Here is a 17046-nt window from a genome sequence, read left to right on the forward strand (position 1 = left end):
AAGCAAAATGAAGAACAAAGTATTAGGCAGGCAGATATCTACTGCATGATAAGCTCTTTGTGAGCGCATCAATAAAAATTCTTAACAAAACATTTGACAGACTTTATAAGTTCTACTGATTTCTTCTGTATATTATACCCATTTCCTTGGAAGATTAGAACATGTTAAGTATAACAGAAGTTCAGGCTTCTGAAGGCAGCTTTATATCAAGTCACCAGAAATTCTGGACAACAGATATTAAAAAAATAATATTCTAATGGAACTATTCCAAATGAGTTTGTGGCATTTTATGAGAAAATTATCAGATAACATTCATATTAAATACTAACCTTAAACATGCAAATATTAAAGGATGCCCCTTCTACACACTGAAAATCTGCCCATCTTTCTGTCCAGCCCTAGTCTGTGCACCATGGTACCTCTTCCCTAGCTCAAGCAAAACAATTTTAGAAATACTGTACTCACACCTGTGTCAGTTTTAACTGTTACCTGTAATTTTTATATAAGTCCATTAAATATGAGATAAAGAAATAACACCTTTTTTTCCAGATTATTTGCGTTATGACATTTACACTTAAGAAATTACAGCACAACTATCTCCGTGACAGCACTTTCCTACAAAATATATTACCAGAGTGAACAGTATCAATGTTAGTAAAGCCTAGTGGAACTAGAATGTAACAAAATAACAAGACAAACTTAAAAATTGTTGAAATCCGAGAACAAGACAAGCAAACAGCATATTTCAAAGCGCTCTGCGTAAATCTGCTTTGCTATTTTTTTTTCCTTTAACTTTTCTCCAATACTACCTAATCCTTTATTCATTATTTTACTCATCAGTTACTATGTTAAAGGTTAATAAATGTGTAGTTAGGAACAGCTAAGCACTTTATAAAGTCTTTGACACCATGATCATGTAAAACAGTACTATCTTAAACCTGTGTTTTACTCAATTAACTTGAACACCCCTGATACTGGACGTATTTTCCTTCTTGGCACTGTTCTAGTGCCACAGAACACTAATAGCATTCTCTTAACCTCTAGTTTGATACCAATTTTTCCACATGTATCTAACACAATGTATTTGTCATTCTACATCGAAATTACACGCACATATAGAATATACACAGATTACTATTGCCTTCTTAGTAAATTCTTGCATAGTAGTTAAATTCCTAACTATTCAGGAGTGTTTGTGTGTATACCACTGCACCAGAAAAACTCTCCCACACACATACACAAAAATCAACACCTTTTCAGTAATTTCTCAGAACTATAGACATGCTCTAAGCCACAGGAATCCCTTTAAGTGTCTTATATGACTAGCTGAATCAGATTAACAATTAGCATATATTTCACTAAAAATACTCTGGTTGTATGAATGAATTTGTATCTTAGGCAAGTATCCATAAATACATATGAAAGCATTTTTGCTCCTTGGAAGTTAGCCAGCAATTACTCTAGTGACTTCTGGAAAAAACATTTTCAAGAGGTGGAAATGAGGAAGCACAGGTGAACTGTTCCAATCTTGTGACCTTAATTTTAACTCTATGCTTTTTCTGTACCTTACAGTTTAATGCAGATTACAAACTATTACACAATAAGATGAAAAAAGCATTTTTAGGAAGCATGCAGTACACAGAGACAGAACATAGAAGCTGGGCACTGTCTTTTTAAAGAAATTTTATGAAAATAGAAATTAATGAAGTTTATCCACAAGAAAGGAGGAAAGGTCAGTGTCTCATCTGGGGGAAGACACAATGCTTAATGCAAAGCTACAGGTGCTTTTGTTTCACTGGATTAAAAAATACCTGCACACTATTTTCTTGCGCTTGGTGAGACAGTCTTGCATTTGGTAGAGGAGAATGAGATCCTAATTTTCTATCCAGGAATACTTCCTTACTACAGGCATAACACCAAACACGGAGTGTAGTAAGGTTGACAGTCAGACAGTGTTTTGTCTCCTAAAACAGAACAAAAATCAAAACTGTGATTCAGAAATTCAGAATAATTAAATACTGATACATGCAAGCTAGAAGTATTAAAATTCTACATCTTTCAACAATGAAACAAATATGTTAGAATATTAAAAACCAGCAATTACTGAAATTGGAGCACAAACTCTCCAACACTCATTTTTAGTACAAGTCACTAATTAGCAACAAGCCACAGTCAGAACCTAGAGCCACTGTCATATCCAACATGCCTCTGTGCAATTAGAAAAGTAAGAAGAAAGCCTATTGTCAGAAGCATTAACATTCACAACAAACCAGTTTTCCAGGAATGTCTCCTATTCGTCATAACAGCAGCTGCCTCCTCTATAATAAGGGCAGTATTTGTTTCTACAGGTTTGTTGTAGAAAATCCAAGCTATTTAACAATCAATCAGAACAGTAAGATAAGAATCTTAGTTGAGTTACAGTACCAGGTGCTCATAACAAAACATATATTCTAGACTCAGTTATTTGTTGACAGCTTCAGACGGTGAAGCAATGTAAAAATTTGACAGATGGGAGAATATTTTTATTGTTCTAATTTTCACCTTTCTTTTTTTAACCTTTTTGCTTACTGTAAGACAGTGTACTGAGTTGCTATCATTCTCCAAATATTTACACCAATCCTTCCTGTATTTCTTCTTTATATATCAGCATCAGCCAGATTTAAAGACAATGATGGATTTGCTAGAAGTCAGGAAAATATTGCGACTGTGGCAGGATGCCCAAAGTTCCTCCTCCCCTCATTTTATACAGCCTTGCACAAGAACAGTATTTTTAATATAAACTCTGGGCTACAATTTCATTAAGTAGCCCTCCCCCTACTAAAAACCATCAGATTACATCAATATCTCAGACAATTTTGATAATGAGAATAAGCTTGATTCTGCAGCTTCAGCTGCATAAATAATTACAAGTCTTCAGAGCAACAGCTTATTAATTTTCTTGAAGTGCGCACAATGAACTGATTCATGTCAACCTTGTTTCTCTCAGTGAGTTTATTGAGCCGTTTACTGGAGGGTGAGGCAACCCAGAAGAGGGCTCATATCCCAGAAGAGGATAATGAAGAAAATGATGTCATCAACAGCAAGAAGACTACTCAAGCCCTTTCTTACCTGGCAAGTAAGTAACATTCTAAAACAGCATGTAAAACAGGAATAAAATACTGCAGAAAGCCAAGAGGTATAAAATTGTATGCAAGAAAATCAGGGACCATCTGTTCTACAACTGAACTACAAGCAGCTTATATATGTATCTATTGCAAAAGCCTTAGAACTGTAATTCAGCTTAAACAGTTGGCTAAACAAAAAGATATTATTTAGATAGATTTATATTAATGTGTTATCAATTTGTACAAAAACATAATCAAGGCCCTGCCTGGGGAAAAAATCAGGACTGGTGGTACAATGCAGACATAAAATATTTCTGGTAAACTCCTGATATATACCATTTGTTCATTTTCATATTCAAGGGGGGGACTGTTAGCATTTTTAGGGACCAAAAATTGCTCAGTGTAGAACCTTAGATGTATTTTCCGACCAAACAACTGTAAAGTAGAAGTAAGAATATAATTTAATTGCAAAGTCGGCAATTGTGAAATGACATGTTAATAAAACTGCCATCCTTCTGTCCTCAGCTATTTGTTAAGAGAGAATGATACATCTCCTTTGCTTCATTTTGGCAAATGATTTGCTTGTACATGTGTGTGCACAGAACAGACAGTGATTTTAAGACCCAAACAGATGCACTCAAGCTGTCCAACCTTGCTAGAATTTGACAGGCTGGGGAGCTTAGAGCACACACTCCACTGCTTCTACCAAGCTGGATCAAAAAAATCGGGGAATAGCAGGAAAGGACATGCCTGGCTCAGTCTACAGTTTCTTCATCTGTAGCCACTGGAACAGGAAACATAACACAGAAACAAAGCACCTGTTTCTGGTAATTTATACTTCATTACACCTGTTCAGCTCTTATCTTCATTAATCCAACTGCCTTCTATAAGGCAGCCACAACTGTAAAAAGTTAGACTGAAAAGTGAAATACTTCATATAAGTGGAAGTACTCAAGAAATCTTTTGCCTATGCATCTTGAAAATCATCACTAATTGTTGTTGCTTTTCTAATTTTCACCATGTTTTTACAGAGTACAATGTCAGAATTACATAATTATGCAGCTGCAAAAAAGACTGTAAACACACATGCTCCTACATTAGCAAGACCTGCTTTTATAGACGAACAACTTTGATAACAAATCAAGCTTCCAGTTACATTTACACATGTTATTGACTTCACCAAAATGAGTAAAAAAGTTCTCTAACTCTTACTTCACTGCTTCAAGTAACTGTTACTAACTAATGTACATACCTGGGAATGAGTAGTACTGTGATCAACATAGGATTCACCACAGCCAACGTATGTACATCTGTTCTGTTGAGTAAGGTATGAGGAAATACACAGAATTAAAAAGTGTTGTCAAACAGGCTTACAGAATAGGAATATACTGCCAAACCCTTTAAAAAATTCATTCATATTTCAAACTTGCAGAGTCCTATGCAAACCAAGAGACATGCACGCAAAGTGTTAAATATCACCTAAAGCAACTAAGAATGCTGCAAGATTTAACTCAACTCCTCTCACCGATGGGTGGTGTTAGATGTTTAATGTGTTTGGAATATAATTTTTGGCCCATTTGATATATTTATTCGCATTAAAGTCAACACATATTTGTTATAATTCATGATTTGATAGCGATGGTTACAGAAAATATAAAGTTAGCCCAGTTTCTAAAATACTGAATTGCAACAGCCTCAAACATGACACATTCATACAAACATGCCTGTAAGCCCCTATCTGCAGGGCCTGTATTTCAAAGTATTACTTCACATTTATTAGTTTTTTCACCTATAGATACATTTGCAGCACTATATGGTTAAATACTTACTACATTCTAATTATAACATGCAAAATAATTGTTGATTTTAATTGTGCTAATTGCAAAACATATTTGGCTGAGTTGAGTGTGGAATCTTGCAGCTGCCAATCTTCAGGCAATTTTCATTAATTCCTCATTTGCATGAGTCAAGACAATCAGGAGGGTACAGCATGTTATCTGTATAATTAAGCATGTTAATTTATACAATCAAATAGCAGCTGAACACAGTCAATTTTCTATATTAAATAACCACAGATATTTGTTAAATTACAGATAATTAACATGCTGGGATCTCACCATATTTTTCTAATGAAAAAGGTGAAGACAAGATGCCAATTCATCCAAGAGGAGATATATCACAGCATGACACTAAGTGTCCTACTGCAATTACAAAACTCTCCTATGGAAATGTTGGTATGAAACTGAGTTTTTCAGTAACAGTTTAAGAGCTCTAAGCGAGAAATACAAAATATGTTTTAAGCTTCACACTGTTTCCCCACCTGTCAGGTTGATGCATTCCTGAACACCTCTTCCTACTCCCAAGAGATTTATTGTATGTAATTAAAAACTTCAAGACATCTAAGAAATACACATTAAACACTGGTTCCTTCCTCTTTCATTTCTATGTCTTATTCATAAAAGGAGCAATATAATCTGATCTCCTAACTGTTACCAAATTCCATTAAAAGGAAACTAATGAAGTAGATTTTTAAAAATCCTCATGCATACACATAAAGGTTGGCATCTCAGCCTAGAAATCTTCATGGCACAACTTAGACAGTAGTTGCCAATGTATTAAGTCAAGCCTATGAGAGCAGAATTTCAGTCTCTGGAAACAGCTGTATGTCTGAAGAACTTGCGAGACATTCACAAAATAAATTAGCTACATATTTTCCTGTTGATATCAATCAGAAGCAACATTTTCAGAGCTTTTTTTTTAATACACTGAAAACTACATGTTTTGTAGACAGCAAGAAGCATAAGACAAAAGCTTATTTCAATAAGAACTAAAGAACTATATCCATTGTAAAGACTGTAAAAAAAAACAAACATACAGAGTTTGAAGAATGTTTATATAAACTTCTACAAGTTTTAAAATAAGGTGGGTTTTTCTTTGTTTTGATTAAGAATACAGAAGTCAGAATGTATGTTTATGCTAAAAAAAAAATCAACATTTATTGCTAGATATTATTACTACAAATGCTAAGAGACTTACAGAAAAATACACTAAAATTTGTTTCAGAATAATATATTATTCTTAAGATCTACATACATGGAGAAAAGAGTAAATATATTTTTCTGGTTTTTAAAGAGCTAAAAAATATTGTAACTCAGGAAGAAACCTTAAACATTACTCACTATTGTTAAACTACAAGGAATAGGTACCTGACAGAGGGTACATAATTTCAAAAATAAAGAACTGCAGAACAGGTTTTGCTTTTAAATAATAACTTGAAGAAACTAAAGAACTTCATTATAGTTGTTTTCTTAAAAAAAAAAAAATACTACCAACTTTATCCACAGATTACTAGAAAAGGATCCTACTATAGAAAAGAACAACTTACCTCTAAGCACGCCCAAAGGTTGGGTCCTCTGACTTTACAGTCCTGACAAGTGCCCTAGTAAAGTTACACACACAAGCAAAGTATTATTTAATTTACCTTCACCAGTAAGCCATGACTTCTAGACAAAAGAAGAAAAAACACTGGAAGCTCAGTACCAGCTGAATAATTTAAAGACAAAACAAATGATGTATTGATAGCCAGCACAATTTTTGGGTTGCTTCATAATCTTAAGATGAGCATATTTTTCTACTAACAATTTAGATCTGAGTTTTCATTTTAAACCCAAAATTGTTCTTCTAAATAAAGCATAAGCATATATCATACCACATTATGATAAAAAATTAAAACAAAAAATCAAAACTGGTCTTTCCCATAAATTTATTATAAAAAGAAATGACAGTGATAGAACTTGTAACAACTGTGTATTTCCGTTTGGAGAAAGTCAACACTACCTGCAAAGCTTTACAAAAAAAGATGCAACATTAGAGAAATGCTATACCCCTCGGCAGCAAATTCACTGTTACACTTTTCAGATCAAGAAATTTAACACCATGGACACCTCCCAGCTACTAAAACGGGTTACAAGATCTTTAATTGTTCCATTTATTAATACTAGCTGGAAACCAAGAGTTCAGGGAGGGGCAGTTTCTCAAACTGTGGCTCCTCCATCAAAAAGTGAAATGTTGTCCAACAAAAATTTAAGCATCAATTTCTTTGTTAGGGTTTCTACTTGGAGCGAAATCAGTTATACTACATTACATTAACATTCCAAATAACTGATACATCAGTATCTGAAAATAAAGTTCATCTTGCTGTTATGCTAACTCTTAACTAGTAGTTTCATTAAAACATTACTTGCTCTGGAAAACACTGCTGGGACAGATAAGTACTGAAAAATATTTTTTCAGTTTTATTAAGACCATAATTCTTCCTGCACTTCATTTAAACCTCACTATTCTAGTACAGAATATTTTATCAGTGGTTAACACTTCAATGCATCTTATAACTAATAATACATGACAAGATATGTAGCTAAAATAAGTGACCAGAGTTAACTGTGTTAGGAAGAAAGTAAGCTGCTGTAACTCACATGAGATTTCTGTATCAACTCCTCTTTTGTTATTTCACCAACTGATTCCAAGTGTGGGCAATTGCTGCTGGGTGATGACATTTTAGAAGCTGTATTTTCTATGATCCTATAGACAAGATTTGCAAGAGCAGAGAAACACTTGTCAACAGAAGAAAGAACGGGTAAAGCCCAATCCTTACAGTAGGCAGCAATATTTGATATCTAACATGCAACATACACAAAACTTTTAAAAGAATGCGCCTTTTTAAAGTAAGTTAGTATAAATACCTTCATTAGCAGTAAAATAATCCAATAGTTCAAATTAAACACAGCTGACTTCTAAATCCCCTGAGTGGAGCAAAGCTGGTCTGGATTAATTATTTAACTTCCTGAGATCTTATGCAACACTTCTGAAGGGTGCTGAAGCTGTGAGGGCTAAAATGCATTACTTGTTTGTCAAAGGAGAAGGAAACTTTATCTTGCTTTTTTATTTATTTACAAAGACAGTCTATACTCAGGTATATGATATATCAAAAGCAAACTGAAACTTGCAACTCACATGTAGCACTGAACACTGGGTGAGCTCTTCTTTTGTTTGAGTCCTCCCTCTCCATACAAGGCCTCTGAGGCAGACACAGAAACTTATCAGAAAAAGAATGCTAAATACAGTCACTTTGTCATTACCATTTTGATAGTTGCACAGAAAGCCATGATGCTTTACAGAAAGAGAACACAGAACTCGGTAACACTGTCTTTGTATAAATACTCCAGTTGTCACATGCAGATAAGAACCTTCCAAGAACTTTGTTCGTTTTATCACTTAATTACTGATACCTCAATCTCTCTAAATCCCAAGGAATCTTAAGCTTTCTTTGATCAATTATTATCTGTTCAATCTATCATTCTTTTATCAGAACTTGCACCTAAACTTCCATCTTAACTTAGTGAAGCACACTCCATGATCTATTCGCAGCCTTTAGTGCCATTATCAGCACCCTTTTCCACTTCACCTGCTTGCTTTGGCAGGTTTAGGTTTGCTCTTTCCACTGTATGACCAGTAACGCCTTTGATTATTAAGTAACATGGGGCTTTGACAGCATGTGGGAAACCAAATTTTGCCTACTAGATATCTCAGACACGCTTCCCAGTAAACATTCAGTTTATCTTTGACTTGGTCTTTTGCTTTCATTGCCTTGCAATAAGATAGCTTTAAATCAAGAGTCATTTCAGTTCCCTTTGGCCATCAAATGGGGATTTTTATATATGTGCCTGTATATGTATAAATAGTCTATATTATTCCTATAAACATCCCTTTACAAATAATATAGAAGTATTGTGTATTATTTGTACAGGAGTAATATACAATACTTTCCATCATTTATTATAGATATGCATGTATGTAACTGCATCTATATACTTAAATATATTTATTAAAATATATATATAATCTTGTGCATTATACAGAAATATATATATACTCAAGTATGTGTGTGTGTATCTTTCAGTGTTTTTGAGTATCATGTTGACAGCTGTTCAATAAAATATTAAAGAACTTATCTCACAAGACTGGAAATACTACAGTAAATTAATAATTCAGTATTTTTTTCAAGATGAGGTCTAAATTCTCTTCCTGGACCAGCGGTATGACATTTAGAAAGCATTACTCAAATACACGCTGCAGATGGAGAAGTATTTCCTCCGTTCAGTGTCCATGCGTAATCTATGTGAAAGACATTTCAAATACAAAAACTACATTTTTTTTCAGGCCAAACTTCCTCAACTTCAGTCACATTAGCATGCTGCTCTGAACTGTAAAGCTCCTTTTCTGAACAGAAATGGAAACATGAATGCATGTTTCTTTTTTTGCATTTTGCAAGGTCTGTTAAAACATTAAATATGTACAAGGGAGTTTCAAATAAAGCCCTGACAACCTTGAAAAAAATTCAGTGTGAATTAATGCTGATTTAACACAAGGGCTTTAAGAAGACTTGTACAATGGATTAGGAAAGCTTTAGGCTTACTTCTTTTTTCCATATAAGAAGCTTTCCGACTGCATTATTGCAAGTACTACAAAGCAATGAATGAAGACTTTACCTCATGCTACCAGATTTGTATTTAATAGCTACTTTTCACACCTGGAACTACACAAATCCAGACCTGCAGTGCTGAACAAACCCAACCACAGGACTTCTGCTCATACCAGATTCTGTTTATTGGTGCAGTCTGCATCTCGCTTCTCATAATAATGATGAGAAAGACCAAAACATGATGAAACTCGTGCCCCACAGATGTGGTCCCTATCCCTGTCCATATGGCAGAACATCCCTTGCAGAAATCTACTTAATGTTACTGATTCTTTATATGTTACTACATTGGCAAAGCTGAATGGCCTTTCACTTTCTATTAACAGAATTTTTACACACTTCTTTCCACCCTGTAAGTAACCGTGATAGCTCAGTGTACTGCCATGACCGGGCAGCTTAATATACTTCGCTGTGATAACACATTTTGTAAAACTTCATGTTAAAGTCTTAAACCGTATAATTAATTTCAAAACCACGATTCATCCTTCATCTCTGTAAATTCTAGCAAGCCCAGAGTTAAGCCCCTCCCTTGCTCCTTGCCCTTCCTTCATTTCACCAATTCCTACTCTATTTGAAAAGATTGCTTATCTTCCTCTACCCATGTATCTCATTATCACATTCTCTTTTTCACAGGCTTCTGCACTGCACTGACCTCATCCAAAAGTTGCTTCTTCACATATTCAGTAATTAAAAATAATCTACTTCTGTAGTTTCTCTTACATTCCATTTTATACTCCTCTTCTGAAGCTGGAGCATAACCCCATTTCATGCCCCCAGTGATACGTGATAGTTTGTACTGGTAAAGTACCTAGATACCTCGTATTAACAGCTCTACTGTGTCAGATGAAAGGTACATTTAGCCCAATATCCTATTTCTACCACTGACCAAAAGAAGACATCTACAGAAGAATAAAAATTTTACAAGAATATATAACTTCTCTGAGTACTTCAAAGCTCTGAGGCTTCCTGAACCAAAAGTTTTTTTATTACAATGACAGAGAAAGGCTTTGGAAAGGATCTGTATCAGTAATTTCAGCCTTTCTCACACTGCAGAACTCTTAAGAATTCCTGTCTCAATAACAATTTTCTAGACAGCAATTGCATGTCCAGTGGTCACTTCAGAAGCACTCTGTGGTCTCACAGCAACCTTAGAAAAAAAATCACAAGCTGAAAACCACGGATCTGCATTATACAGGATACAAGAAATATTCTTGTTTCACTGTGAGGCTAACAATGAAGTAAAACTTGACTGGGATTAGAACTCAAGTTTTCACACTAACTGTTCATTATCGCATTCATGCAATAAGCTTCTCATCAAATGCTTCCCATATATCTGGGAGAGAACGTTGCATCAATCTATTGCCAGCCTCTTGTCTCCACTGAAAGGTTTGTTTCAGCCCACGTATCTCAATGCATCATACTACATCATTCAACTATAATACATATTCATACTACATATATATATACATAATAAATGCTACATATTCATAATATGTAGTATTACTCTATATACTATATACAGTATATACACTATATTACTATAATACATACTACATTACATAATATGTAGTATCACTACATACATACATATACATAATACATACTACGTAGTCAACTTCAAAATAAGGACTTCTAACACATTTTTGCTTAGTGCATGCACAAACAGTAATACTTCAAAGGAAAAAAAAAAGCCAAAAAAAACCCTGCAACTCTTATCTTGAACTTTAGTTTGCGGGGGGGGGGGGGGGGGGGGGGGGAAGGGGGGAGGGATTGTTCCTGTTTATTCTTTCATTCACTAAGAAGAAAAAAAAATTCTCCCCAGAGAAATGTGAACCGTAATTTAAAGCATCATAGAATAATAGAACAGTTAGGGTTGGAAGGCTGGAAAGGACCTTAGGATCATCAAGTTCCAACCCCCTTGCCATGGGCAGGGACAGCTCACATTAAACCATGTCAGCCAAGGCTTTGTCCAACCTGGCCTTGAACACTGCCAGGGATGGAGCATTCACAGCTTCCTTGGGCAATCCATTCCAGGGCTTCACCACCCTCACAGTAACAGAACTTCCTCCTTATAACCAATCTAAACTCCCCCTGTTTAAGTTTTAACCCATTACCCCTTGTCCTGTCACTACAGTCCCTAATGAAGAGTCCCTCCCCAGCATCCTTACAGGCCCCCTTCAGATACTGGAAGGTTGCCATAAGGTCTCCACGCAGCCTTCTCTTCTCCAGGCTGAACAGCCCCAACTTCCTCAGCCTGTCTTCATACGAGAGGTGCTTCAGTCCCCTGATCATCCCTGGGGCCCTCCTCTGGACTTGTTCCAACAGTTCCATGTCCTTTTTATGTTGAGGACACCAGAACTGCACACAATACTCCAGGTGAGGTCTCACGAGAGCAGAGCAGAGGGGCAGGGTCACCTCACTCGACCTGCTGGTCACGCTCCTTTTGGTGCAGCCCAGGATACGGTTGGCTTTCTGGGCTGCGAGTGCACACTGAAGCCAGCTCATGTTCATTTTCTCATTGACCAAGACCCCCAAGTCCTTCTCCCCAGGGCTGCTCTGAATCCCTTCTCTGCCCAACCTGTAGCTGTGCCTGGGATTGCTCCGACCCAGGTGTAGGACCTTGCACTTGGCATGGTTAAACTTCATGAGGTTGGCATCAGCCCACCTCACAAGCGTGTCAAGGTCCCTCTGGATGGCATTCTTTCCCTCCAGCGTATCAACTGACCCACACAGCTTGGTGTCATCGGCAAACTTGCTGAGGGTGCAGTCAATCCCACTGTCCGTGTCACTAACAAAGATGTTAAACAAGACTGGTCCCAACACCGATCCCTTAGGGACACTACTCATCACTGGTCTCCAGCTTGACATTGAGCCATCGACCACAACTCTCTGTGTGCGGCCATCCAGCCAGTTCTTTATCCACAGAGTGGTCCATCCATCAAATTGATGTCTCTCCAATTTAGAGACAAGGATGTCGTGTGGGACAGTGTTGAACGCTTTATGCAAGTCCAGGTAGATGACATCAACTGCTCTACCCCTTTCCATCATAGAAGGCCACCAAGTTGGTCAGGCAGGATTTCCCCTTAGTGAAGCCATGTTGGCTGTCACCAAGCACCTTGTTGTTTTTCATGTGCCTTAGCATGCTTTCCAGGAGAATCTGCTCCAAGATTTTGCCAGGCACAAAGGTGAGACTGACTGGTCTGTAATTTCCCAGGTCATCCATTTTCCCCTTCTTGAAAATGGGGGTTATATTTCCCTTTTTCCAGTCGTTGGAAACTTCACCCAACTGCCATGACTTTTCAAATATGATGGCCAGCGGCTTAGCAACTTCATTTGTCAGCTCCTTCAGGACCCGTGGATGGATTTCATCAGGTCCCATGGACTTGTGCATGTTTAGGCTCTTAAGATGGTCTCAGACCAGATCCTCTACTACGGTGGGTCTAGGGTCTTCACTCTCACAGTTCCTGCATCTGCCTTCGAAGACTTGGGTAGCATGGTCAGAGCCTTTGCCAGTGAAGACTGAGGCAAAGTCATTCAGAACCTCAGCCTTCTCCAAATCCTGTGCAGCTAGCTCTCTCGAGAGCTTCCTGAGGGGGCCTACGTTCTCCCTAGTCTGTTTTTTATTTGCTATGTACCTGTAGAATCCCTTCCTGTTATCCTTAATATACCTAGCCAAGTTCAATTCTAACTGGGCCTTAGCTTTCCTAGCCTGGTCCCTAGCTTCCCAGACGGTTGAAGTCCCCCATGAGGACAAGGGCCTGCAAGCATAAGGTTGCTCCTACCTGTCTATAGAGAGCTTCATCACAGAGTCCTCTTGATCAGGCGGTCTGTAACAGATCACCACAGTAATGACCCCCATCACTGTTCTCCCTTTAACCCTGACCCACAAACTCTCTGTTGACTGCTCGCCTGTCCCTAGACAGAGTTCCATACTCTCCAGCCTATCCCTAACATAAATAGCAACTTCCCCTCCCTGTCTGGCCTGTCACCTTTCATTCCAACACTCCAGTCATAGGAGTCACCCCACCATGTTTTTGTGATACCAATGATATCATAACCCCATAGACGAGCACACATCTCTAATTCCTCTTGTTTGTTCCCCATACTACAGGCATTTGTATAGAGGCATCTGAGCTGAGCTCCAACTGAAGCCGGCTCATTGGCTGGAGCGGCTGGGATAGCTCTACATTGCTCCCAGCATTTATTATAGGTGCTGGCAACTGACTGGGAGTGTTAGGATGGAATGATGTACCCCTCCCCCAACACATCTAGTTTAAAGCTTTCTTGACCAGCCTGGCAAGCCTCCTACCAAAACCAGCTCCACCAGCCCCCAGTAGACCTGGCCTCCCAAATTGAGTCCCATGTTCTAGATACCCAAACCCCTGACTATGGCACCACCATTCTAACCATTTATTAGCCTGTCAAACCCACCTAGGCTTTTTAAGGTCCTCCCCTTTATCCTGGAGAATTGATGAAAAAACTATCTGAGCGCCAGAGCCTCTAACCACCTCTCCCAGGGCTCTGTAGTCCTTCTTAATGTTCTCCGCGCTACTGCTATCTATATCACTAGCACCCACGTGGACAACAAGGAGTAATAGTCAGTGGGGCTTATTAGACCACGCAGCCCCTCTGCAACATCCCTGATCCAAGCCCCTGGTAGGCAACACAACTCCCTTAAGACTGGGTCAGGCCAACAAATGGGTGCCTCTGTGCCTTTCAAAGTAGAGTCCCCTACTACTACAACCCGATGCTTTTTCCTGGCAGCACCAGTAGTGATCTTCTTTACTTGTGCATCAGCCGCTTGTTCATGATGCAAGTGTGTTTCCTCATTAGCTCCCTGCAGAACTGCAAAGCTGCTCTGGGGGGGGACATCAGAATTAGGAGGAAGCCCCTTGCTTTTAATTGTCCTCTTCCTCCTTTTTTTTTTTTGTTTTTGTTACTAGTTCCCAGCTTCCCGGGTTAACGGCCTCCTTCTTTCCTGCATGAGCTACGACGGACGCTTGAAGCCCCTGCACAGTCTGGCCCTGTTGCAAACAGTCCTGCTTCCCCTCAGCTTCCCTGACATCTTTTAGTCTATTGACAGCATCCCGCAGCTCAGCCGCTGCTGCAGGAGGGCCTCCGCCAGAGCTCACCGAGTGCAGCCCTGCCCGTTGCGCACCCTCCCCTCACCAGACCAGTGCAGGCACTCTCTACACTCCGAGCTCCGCACTGCAGCCTCCCCTCTCATCGGCTCTGTCTGGGTGTCGACGCTGGCCACCGCCGGGGTAGCCAGAGCAGAGCTCCCGGACCGGGCCCTGGTCAGGAGCGAGCGCTCCCCATCGCAGCTCGCTGCGCCACGTCCTGTTCGCCGCGCTCCCTGGGGCGGGTTTTTAACCACTCAGGGCTGGTGCACCTCCTCCTGGCTCCGCCCCCTGTGAGTCAGCTGCTCCCGTCAGAAGCAGTCGAGGACTTGAGGCTCCCGCTGCTCTGAGTTGAGGCTCCTGGACGCTGAGCTTCCCCCTGCTCAGGTGTTGAACGCGTCCTCTCTTGAGCTACTCACCTCGGCAATTGAGGTGACCAGCAACCTATTTATTACTCAGCAGAATTCCACAGCATCAAAGACTTATATGATGCACACCATAGAAGATCTACCATCCATGCAGAAAAATCCCGTTAAACACTAAAAGAATTCAACTGATCTCGCAAATGGTCTTAGGCTCATGCAGGAAGCATAATATTTCCTAAAAAAGCATAACACATTTTAAGTTATCTGCCTAGTTACAGTAATTAAAATTTCAACAATTGTTGAAATAAACAAGTATATATCCTTACTCCACTGATACCCCTAATATGAAGCCATTTTAACAGACCATTTTTTTTTTTGTTCAGTAAGCAAATGCTGGCAGATTATTTTAAGAATAAAAGGATTATTGTGAAGGATTATTGTGAAAGCAGCAATTACCTGAAGCAGTAATTGTATCTTCATTACAGGCTTTTATTATTTTGTCTGTACAAGTCTGAATTAACAGCGTATCAAACCAATAAACTCTAAACTCAGGATTATTTGCACTCAAAGTTATTTTACAAGGTATGCACTGGAACAATTTAACAACCATATTCATTTTATGGCAACAAAGTAGCAGTGACATAGAGGTGCAATGTTGTTACTTGGCATACTAAAGAGCTCTGGAACTTCAGTAAGTACTTACCATATAGACATTCTTCACAATTCAGAGAAAAAAAAAAACCAGCATTTACTCCATACTATACATGCCCATTGAAGATACACCCTCAAACCTACATATTCAGGTTTTTAAGCTGTATATTTTCCTACCAATTTTCTGAAGAACTGTGTTGCTCTTTAAAATCTTTACTGGATTGACAATTTATTACAGAAATTAATTCTGCATAACAATGCACATGAGTAATACTTTAGCCAAACTTGAGAACAGTCTTCTTAGGTTAAGAAATAGAATCATAGAATAGTTACAGTTGGAAAGGACCTTAAGATCATCTAGTTCCAATACCCCCCCCAAAATAATAGATAATATTAAGATTAATTTCACACACCGAATTCTGTTGCATTCTGTTAATCAGTAGGTGGTTTTGATCTTCATCTCCCATCCCTCCCTATTCCTATCTTTTTTAAGTCTATCAACTCTAAACAAGAGCATCATATTCAAAAGACAGCACCAATCTGGTAGGAAGCTTATTTTGCCTATTTAGAATAAAACCTGGTATTTCCCAGTAAACGACAAAAGCATGCTCAGCAAGCTGGTGAAAGACACCTGGTCCTTCTCTTCAGGCACCACCAGCTATCCACTGAAGCAAGACACAATTTTTTTCTAAGTGACTTTCATTAGAGGGTTTTAGTTTGTTTTTTTTTTTTCCTGTCACAAAATATTGTTTTCAGAAGAAAAGGATATACAAAAAATACTGAACTTAAAGATATATTCTCTTACAGGGTTAGCCATTTTTCAATTTATACTGCCTTTCACAGCATATAGACTGTCCATTCATGTCTTTCTTCCACCACTTTAAACGCCAGCTCTGAAACCCATTAGCTGACCTTTATGGACGCAAGAGGATTTTCCTAACCCAGGCTTTGCCCGCAAGCAGAAGTCCACAGTGATTTTCCACTGGGTGCTATACCAGACTCCAGACTTTTCTCCAATCTGTTTCATCCCTCGTACATGGTGATCTAAGCGTGTAGATACCTCATGGAACGGCATAAATTGCAAGTAAATAACTGTTTTTCGGAAATGTACCCTTGAAGCCGCACGGCTTCGGCTTTAGCAGGTATTTGCAGAGGTCAGCTCCGGGCTCTCCAGCCTCTGCAGGCTAGCGGGAGGGCACGGAGCAACCTCCCTGCCGACCCGCTGACCCGGAGCGGGCATCCCGAGCACCACCGATCCACCGCCCCGC

General features: G+C 38.8%; 1 protein-coding gene across 10 annotated transcripts in view; it reads right to left on the reverse strand.

Moving 5' to 3' along the window:
* The window catches only part of USP33 (ubiquitin specific peptidase 33), a 44863-nt gene that overhangs the window by 27109 nt on the left and 708 nt on the right, over positions 1-17046 (reverse strand). For 7 of the 10 annotated variants that reach the window (XR_009743072.1, XM_061451542.1, XM_061451540.1 and 4 more), the window contains exons 2-6: positions 8118-8181; positions 7580-7685; positions 6490-6543; positions 4357-4419; positions 1812-1964 (exon numbers count right to left, since the gene is read on the reverse strand). Coding sequence is in view for 9 of the 10 variants with exons in the window: in XM_061451542.1 (XP_061307526.1) it covers positions 1812-1964; positions 4357-4419; positions 6490-6543; positions 7580-7685; positions 8118-8119 (378 nt within the window). In the remaining variant the exon portion in view is untranslated. Of the gene's footprint in view, positions 1-1811; positions 1965-4356; positions 4420-5221; positions 5975-6489; positions 6544-7579; positions 7686-8117; positions 8182-17046 lie in introns of those variants that run through there. The other 3 variants (XM_061451539.1, XM_061451538.1, XM_061451544.1) reach the window with 2 other exon arrangements.

This window comes from Pezoporus flaviventris, unplaced genomic scaffold (genome assembly GCF_033815535.1).
Source record: "Pezoporus flaviventris isolate CSIRO_AGI_PZ_B2104156 unplaced genomic scaffold, CSIRO_AGI_Pfla_v1 ptg000013l, whole genome shotgun sequence".
In the NCBI taxonomy this organism is placed as follows: domain Eukaryota; kingdom Metazoa; phylum Chordata; class Aves; order Psittaciformes; family Psittacidae; genus Pezoporus; species Pezoporus flaviventris.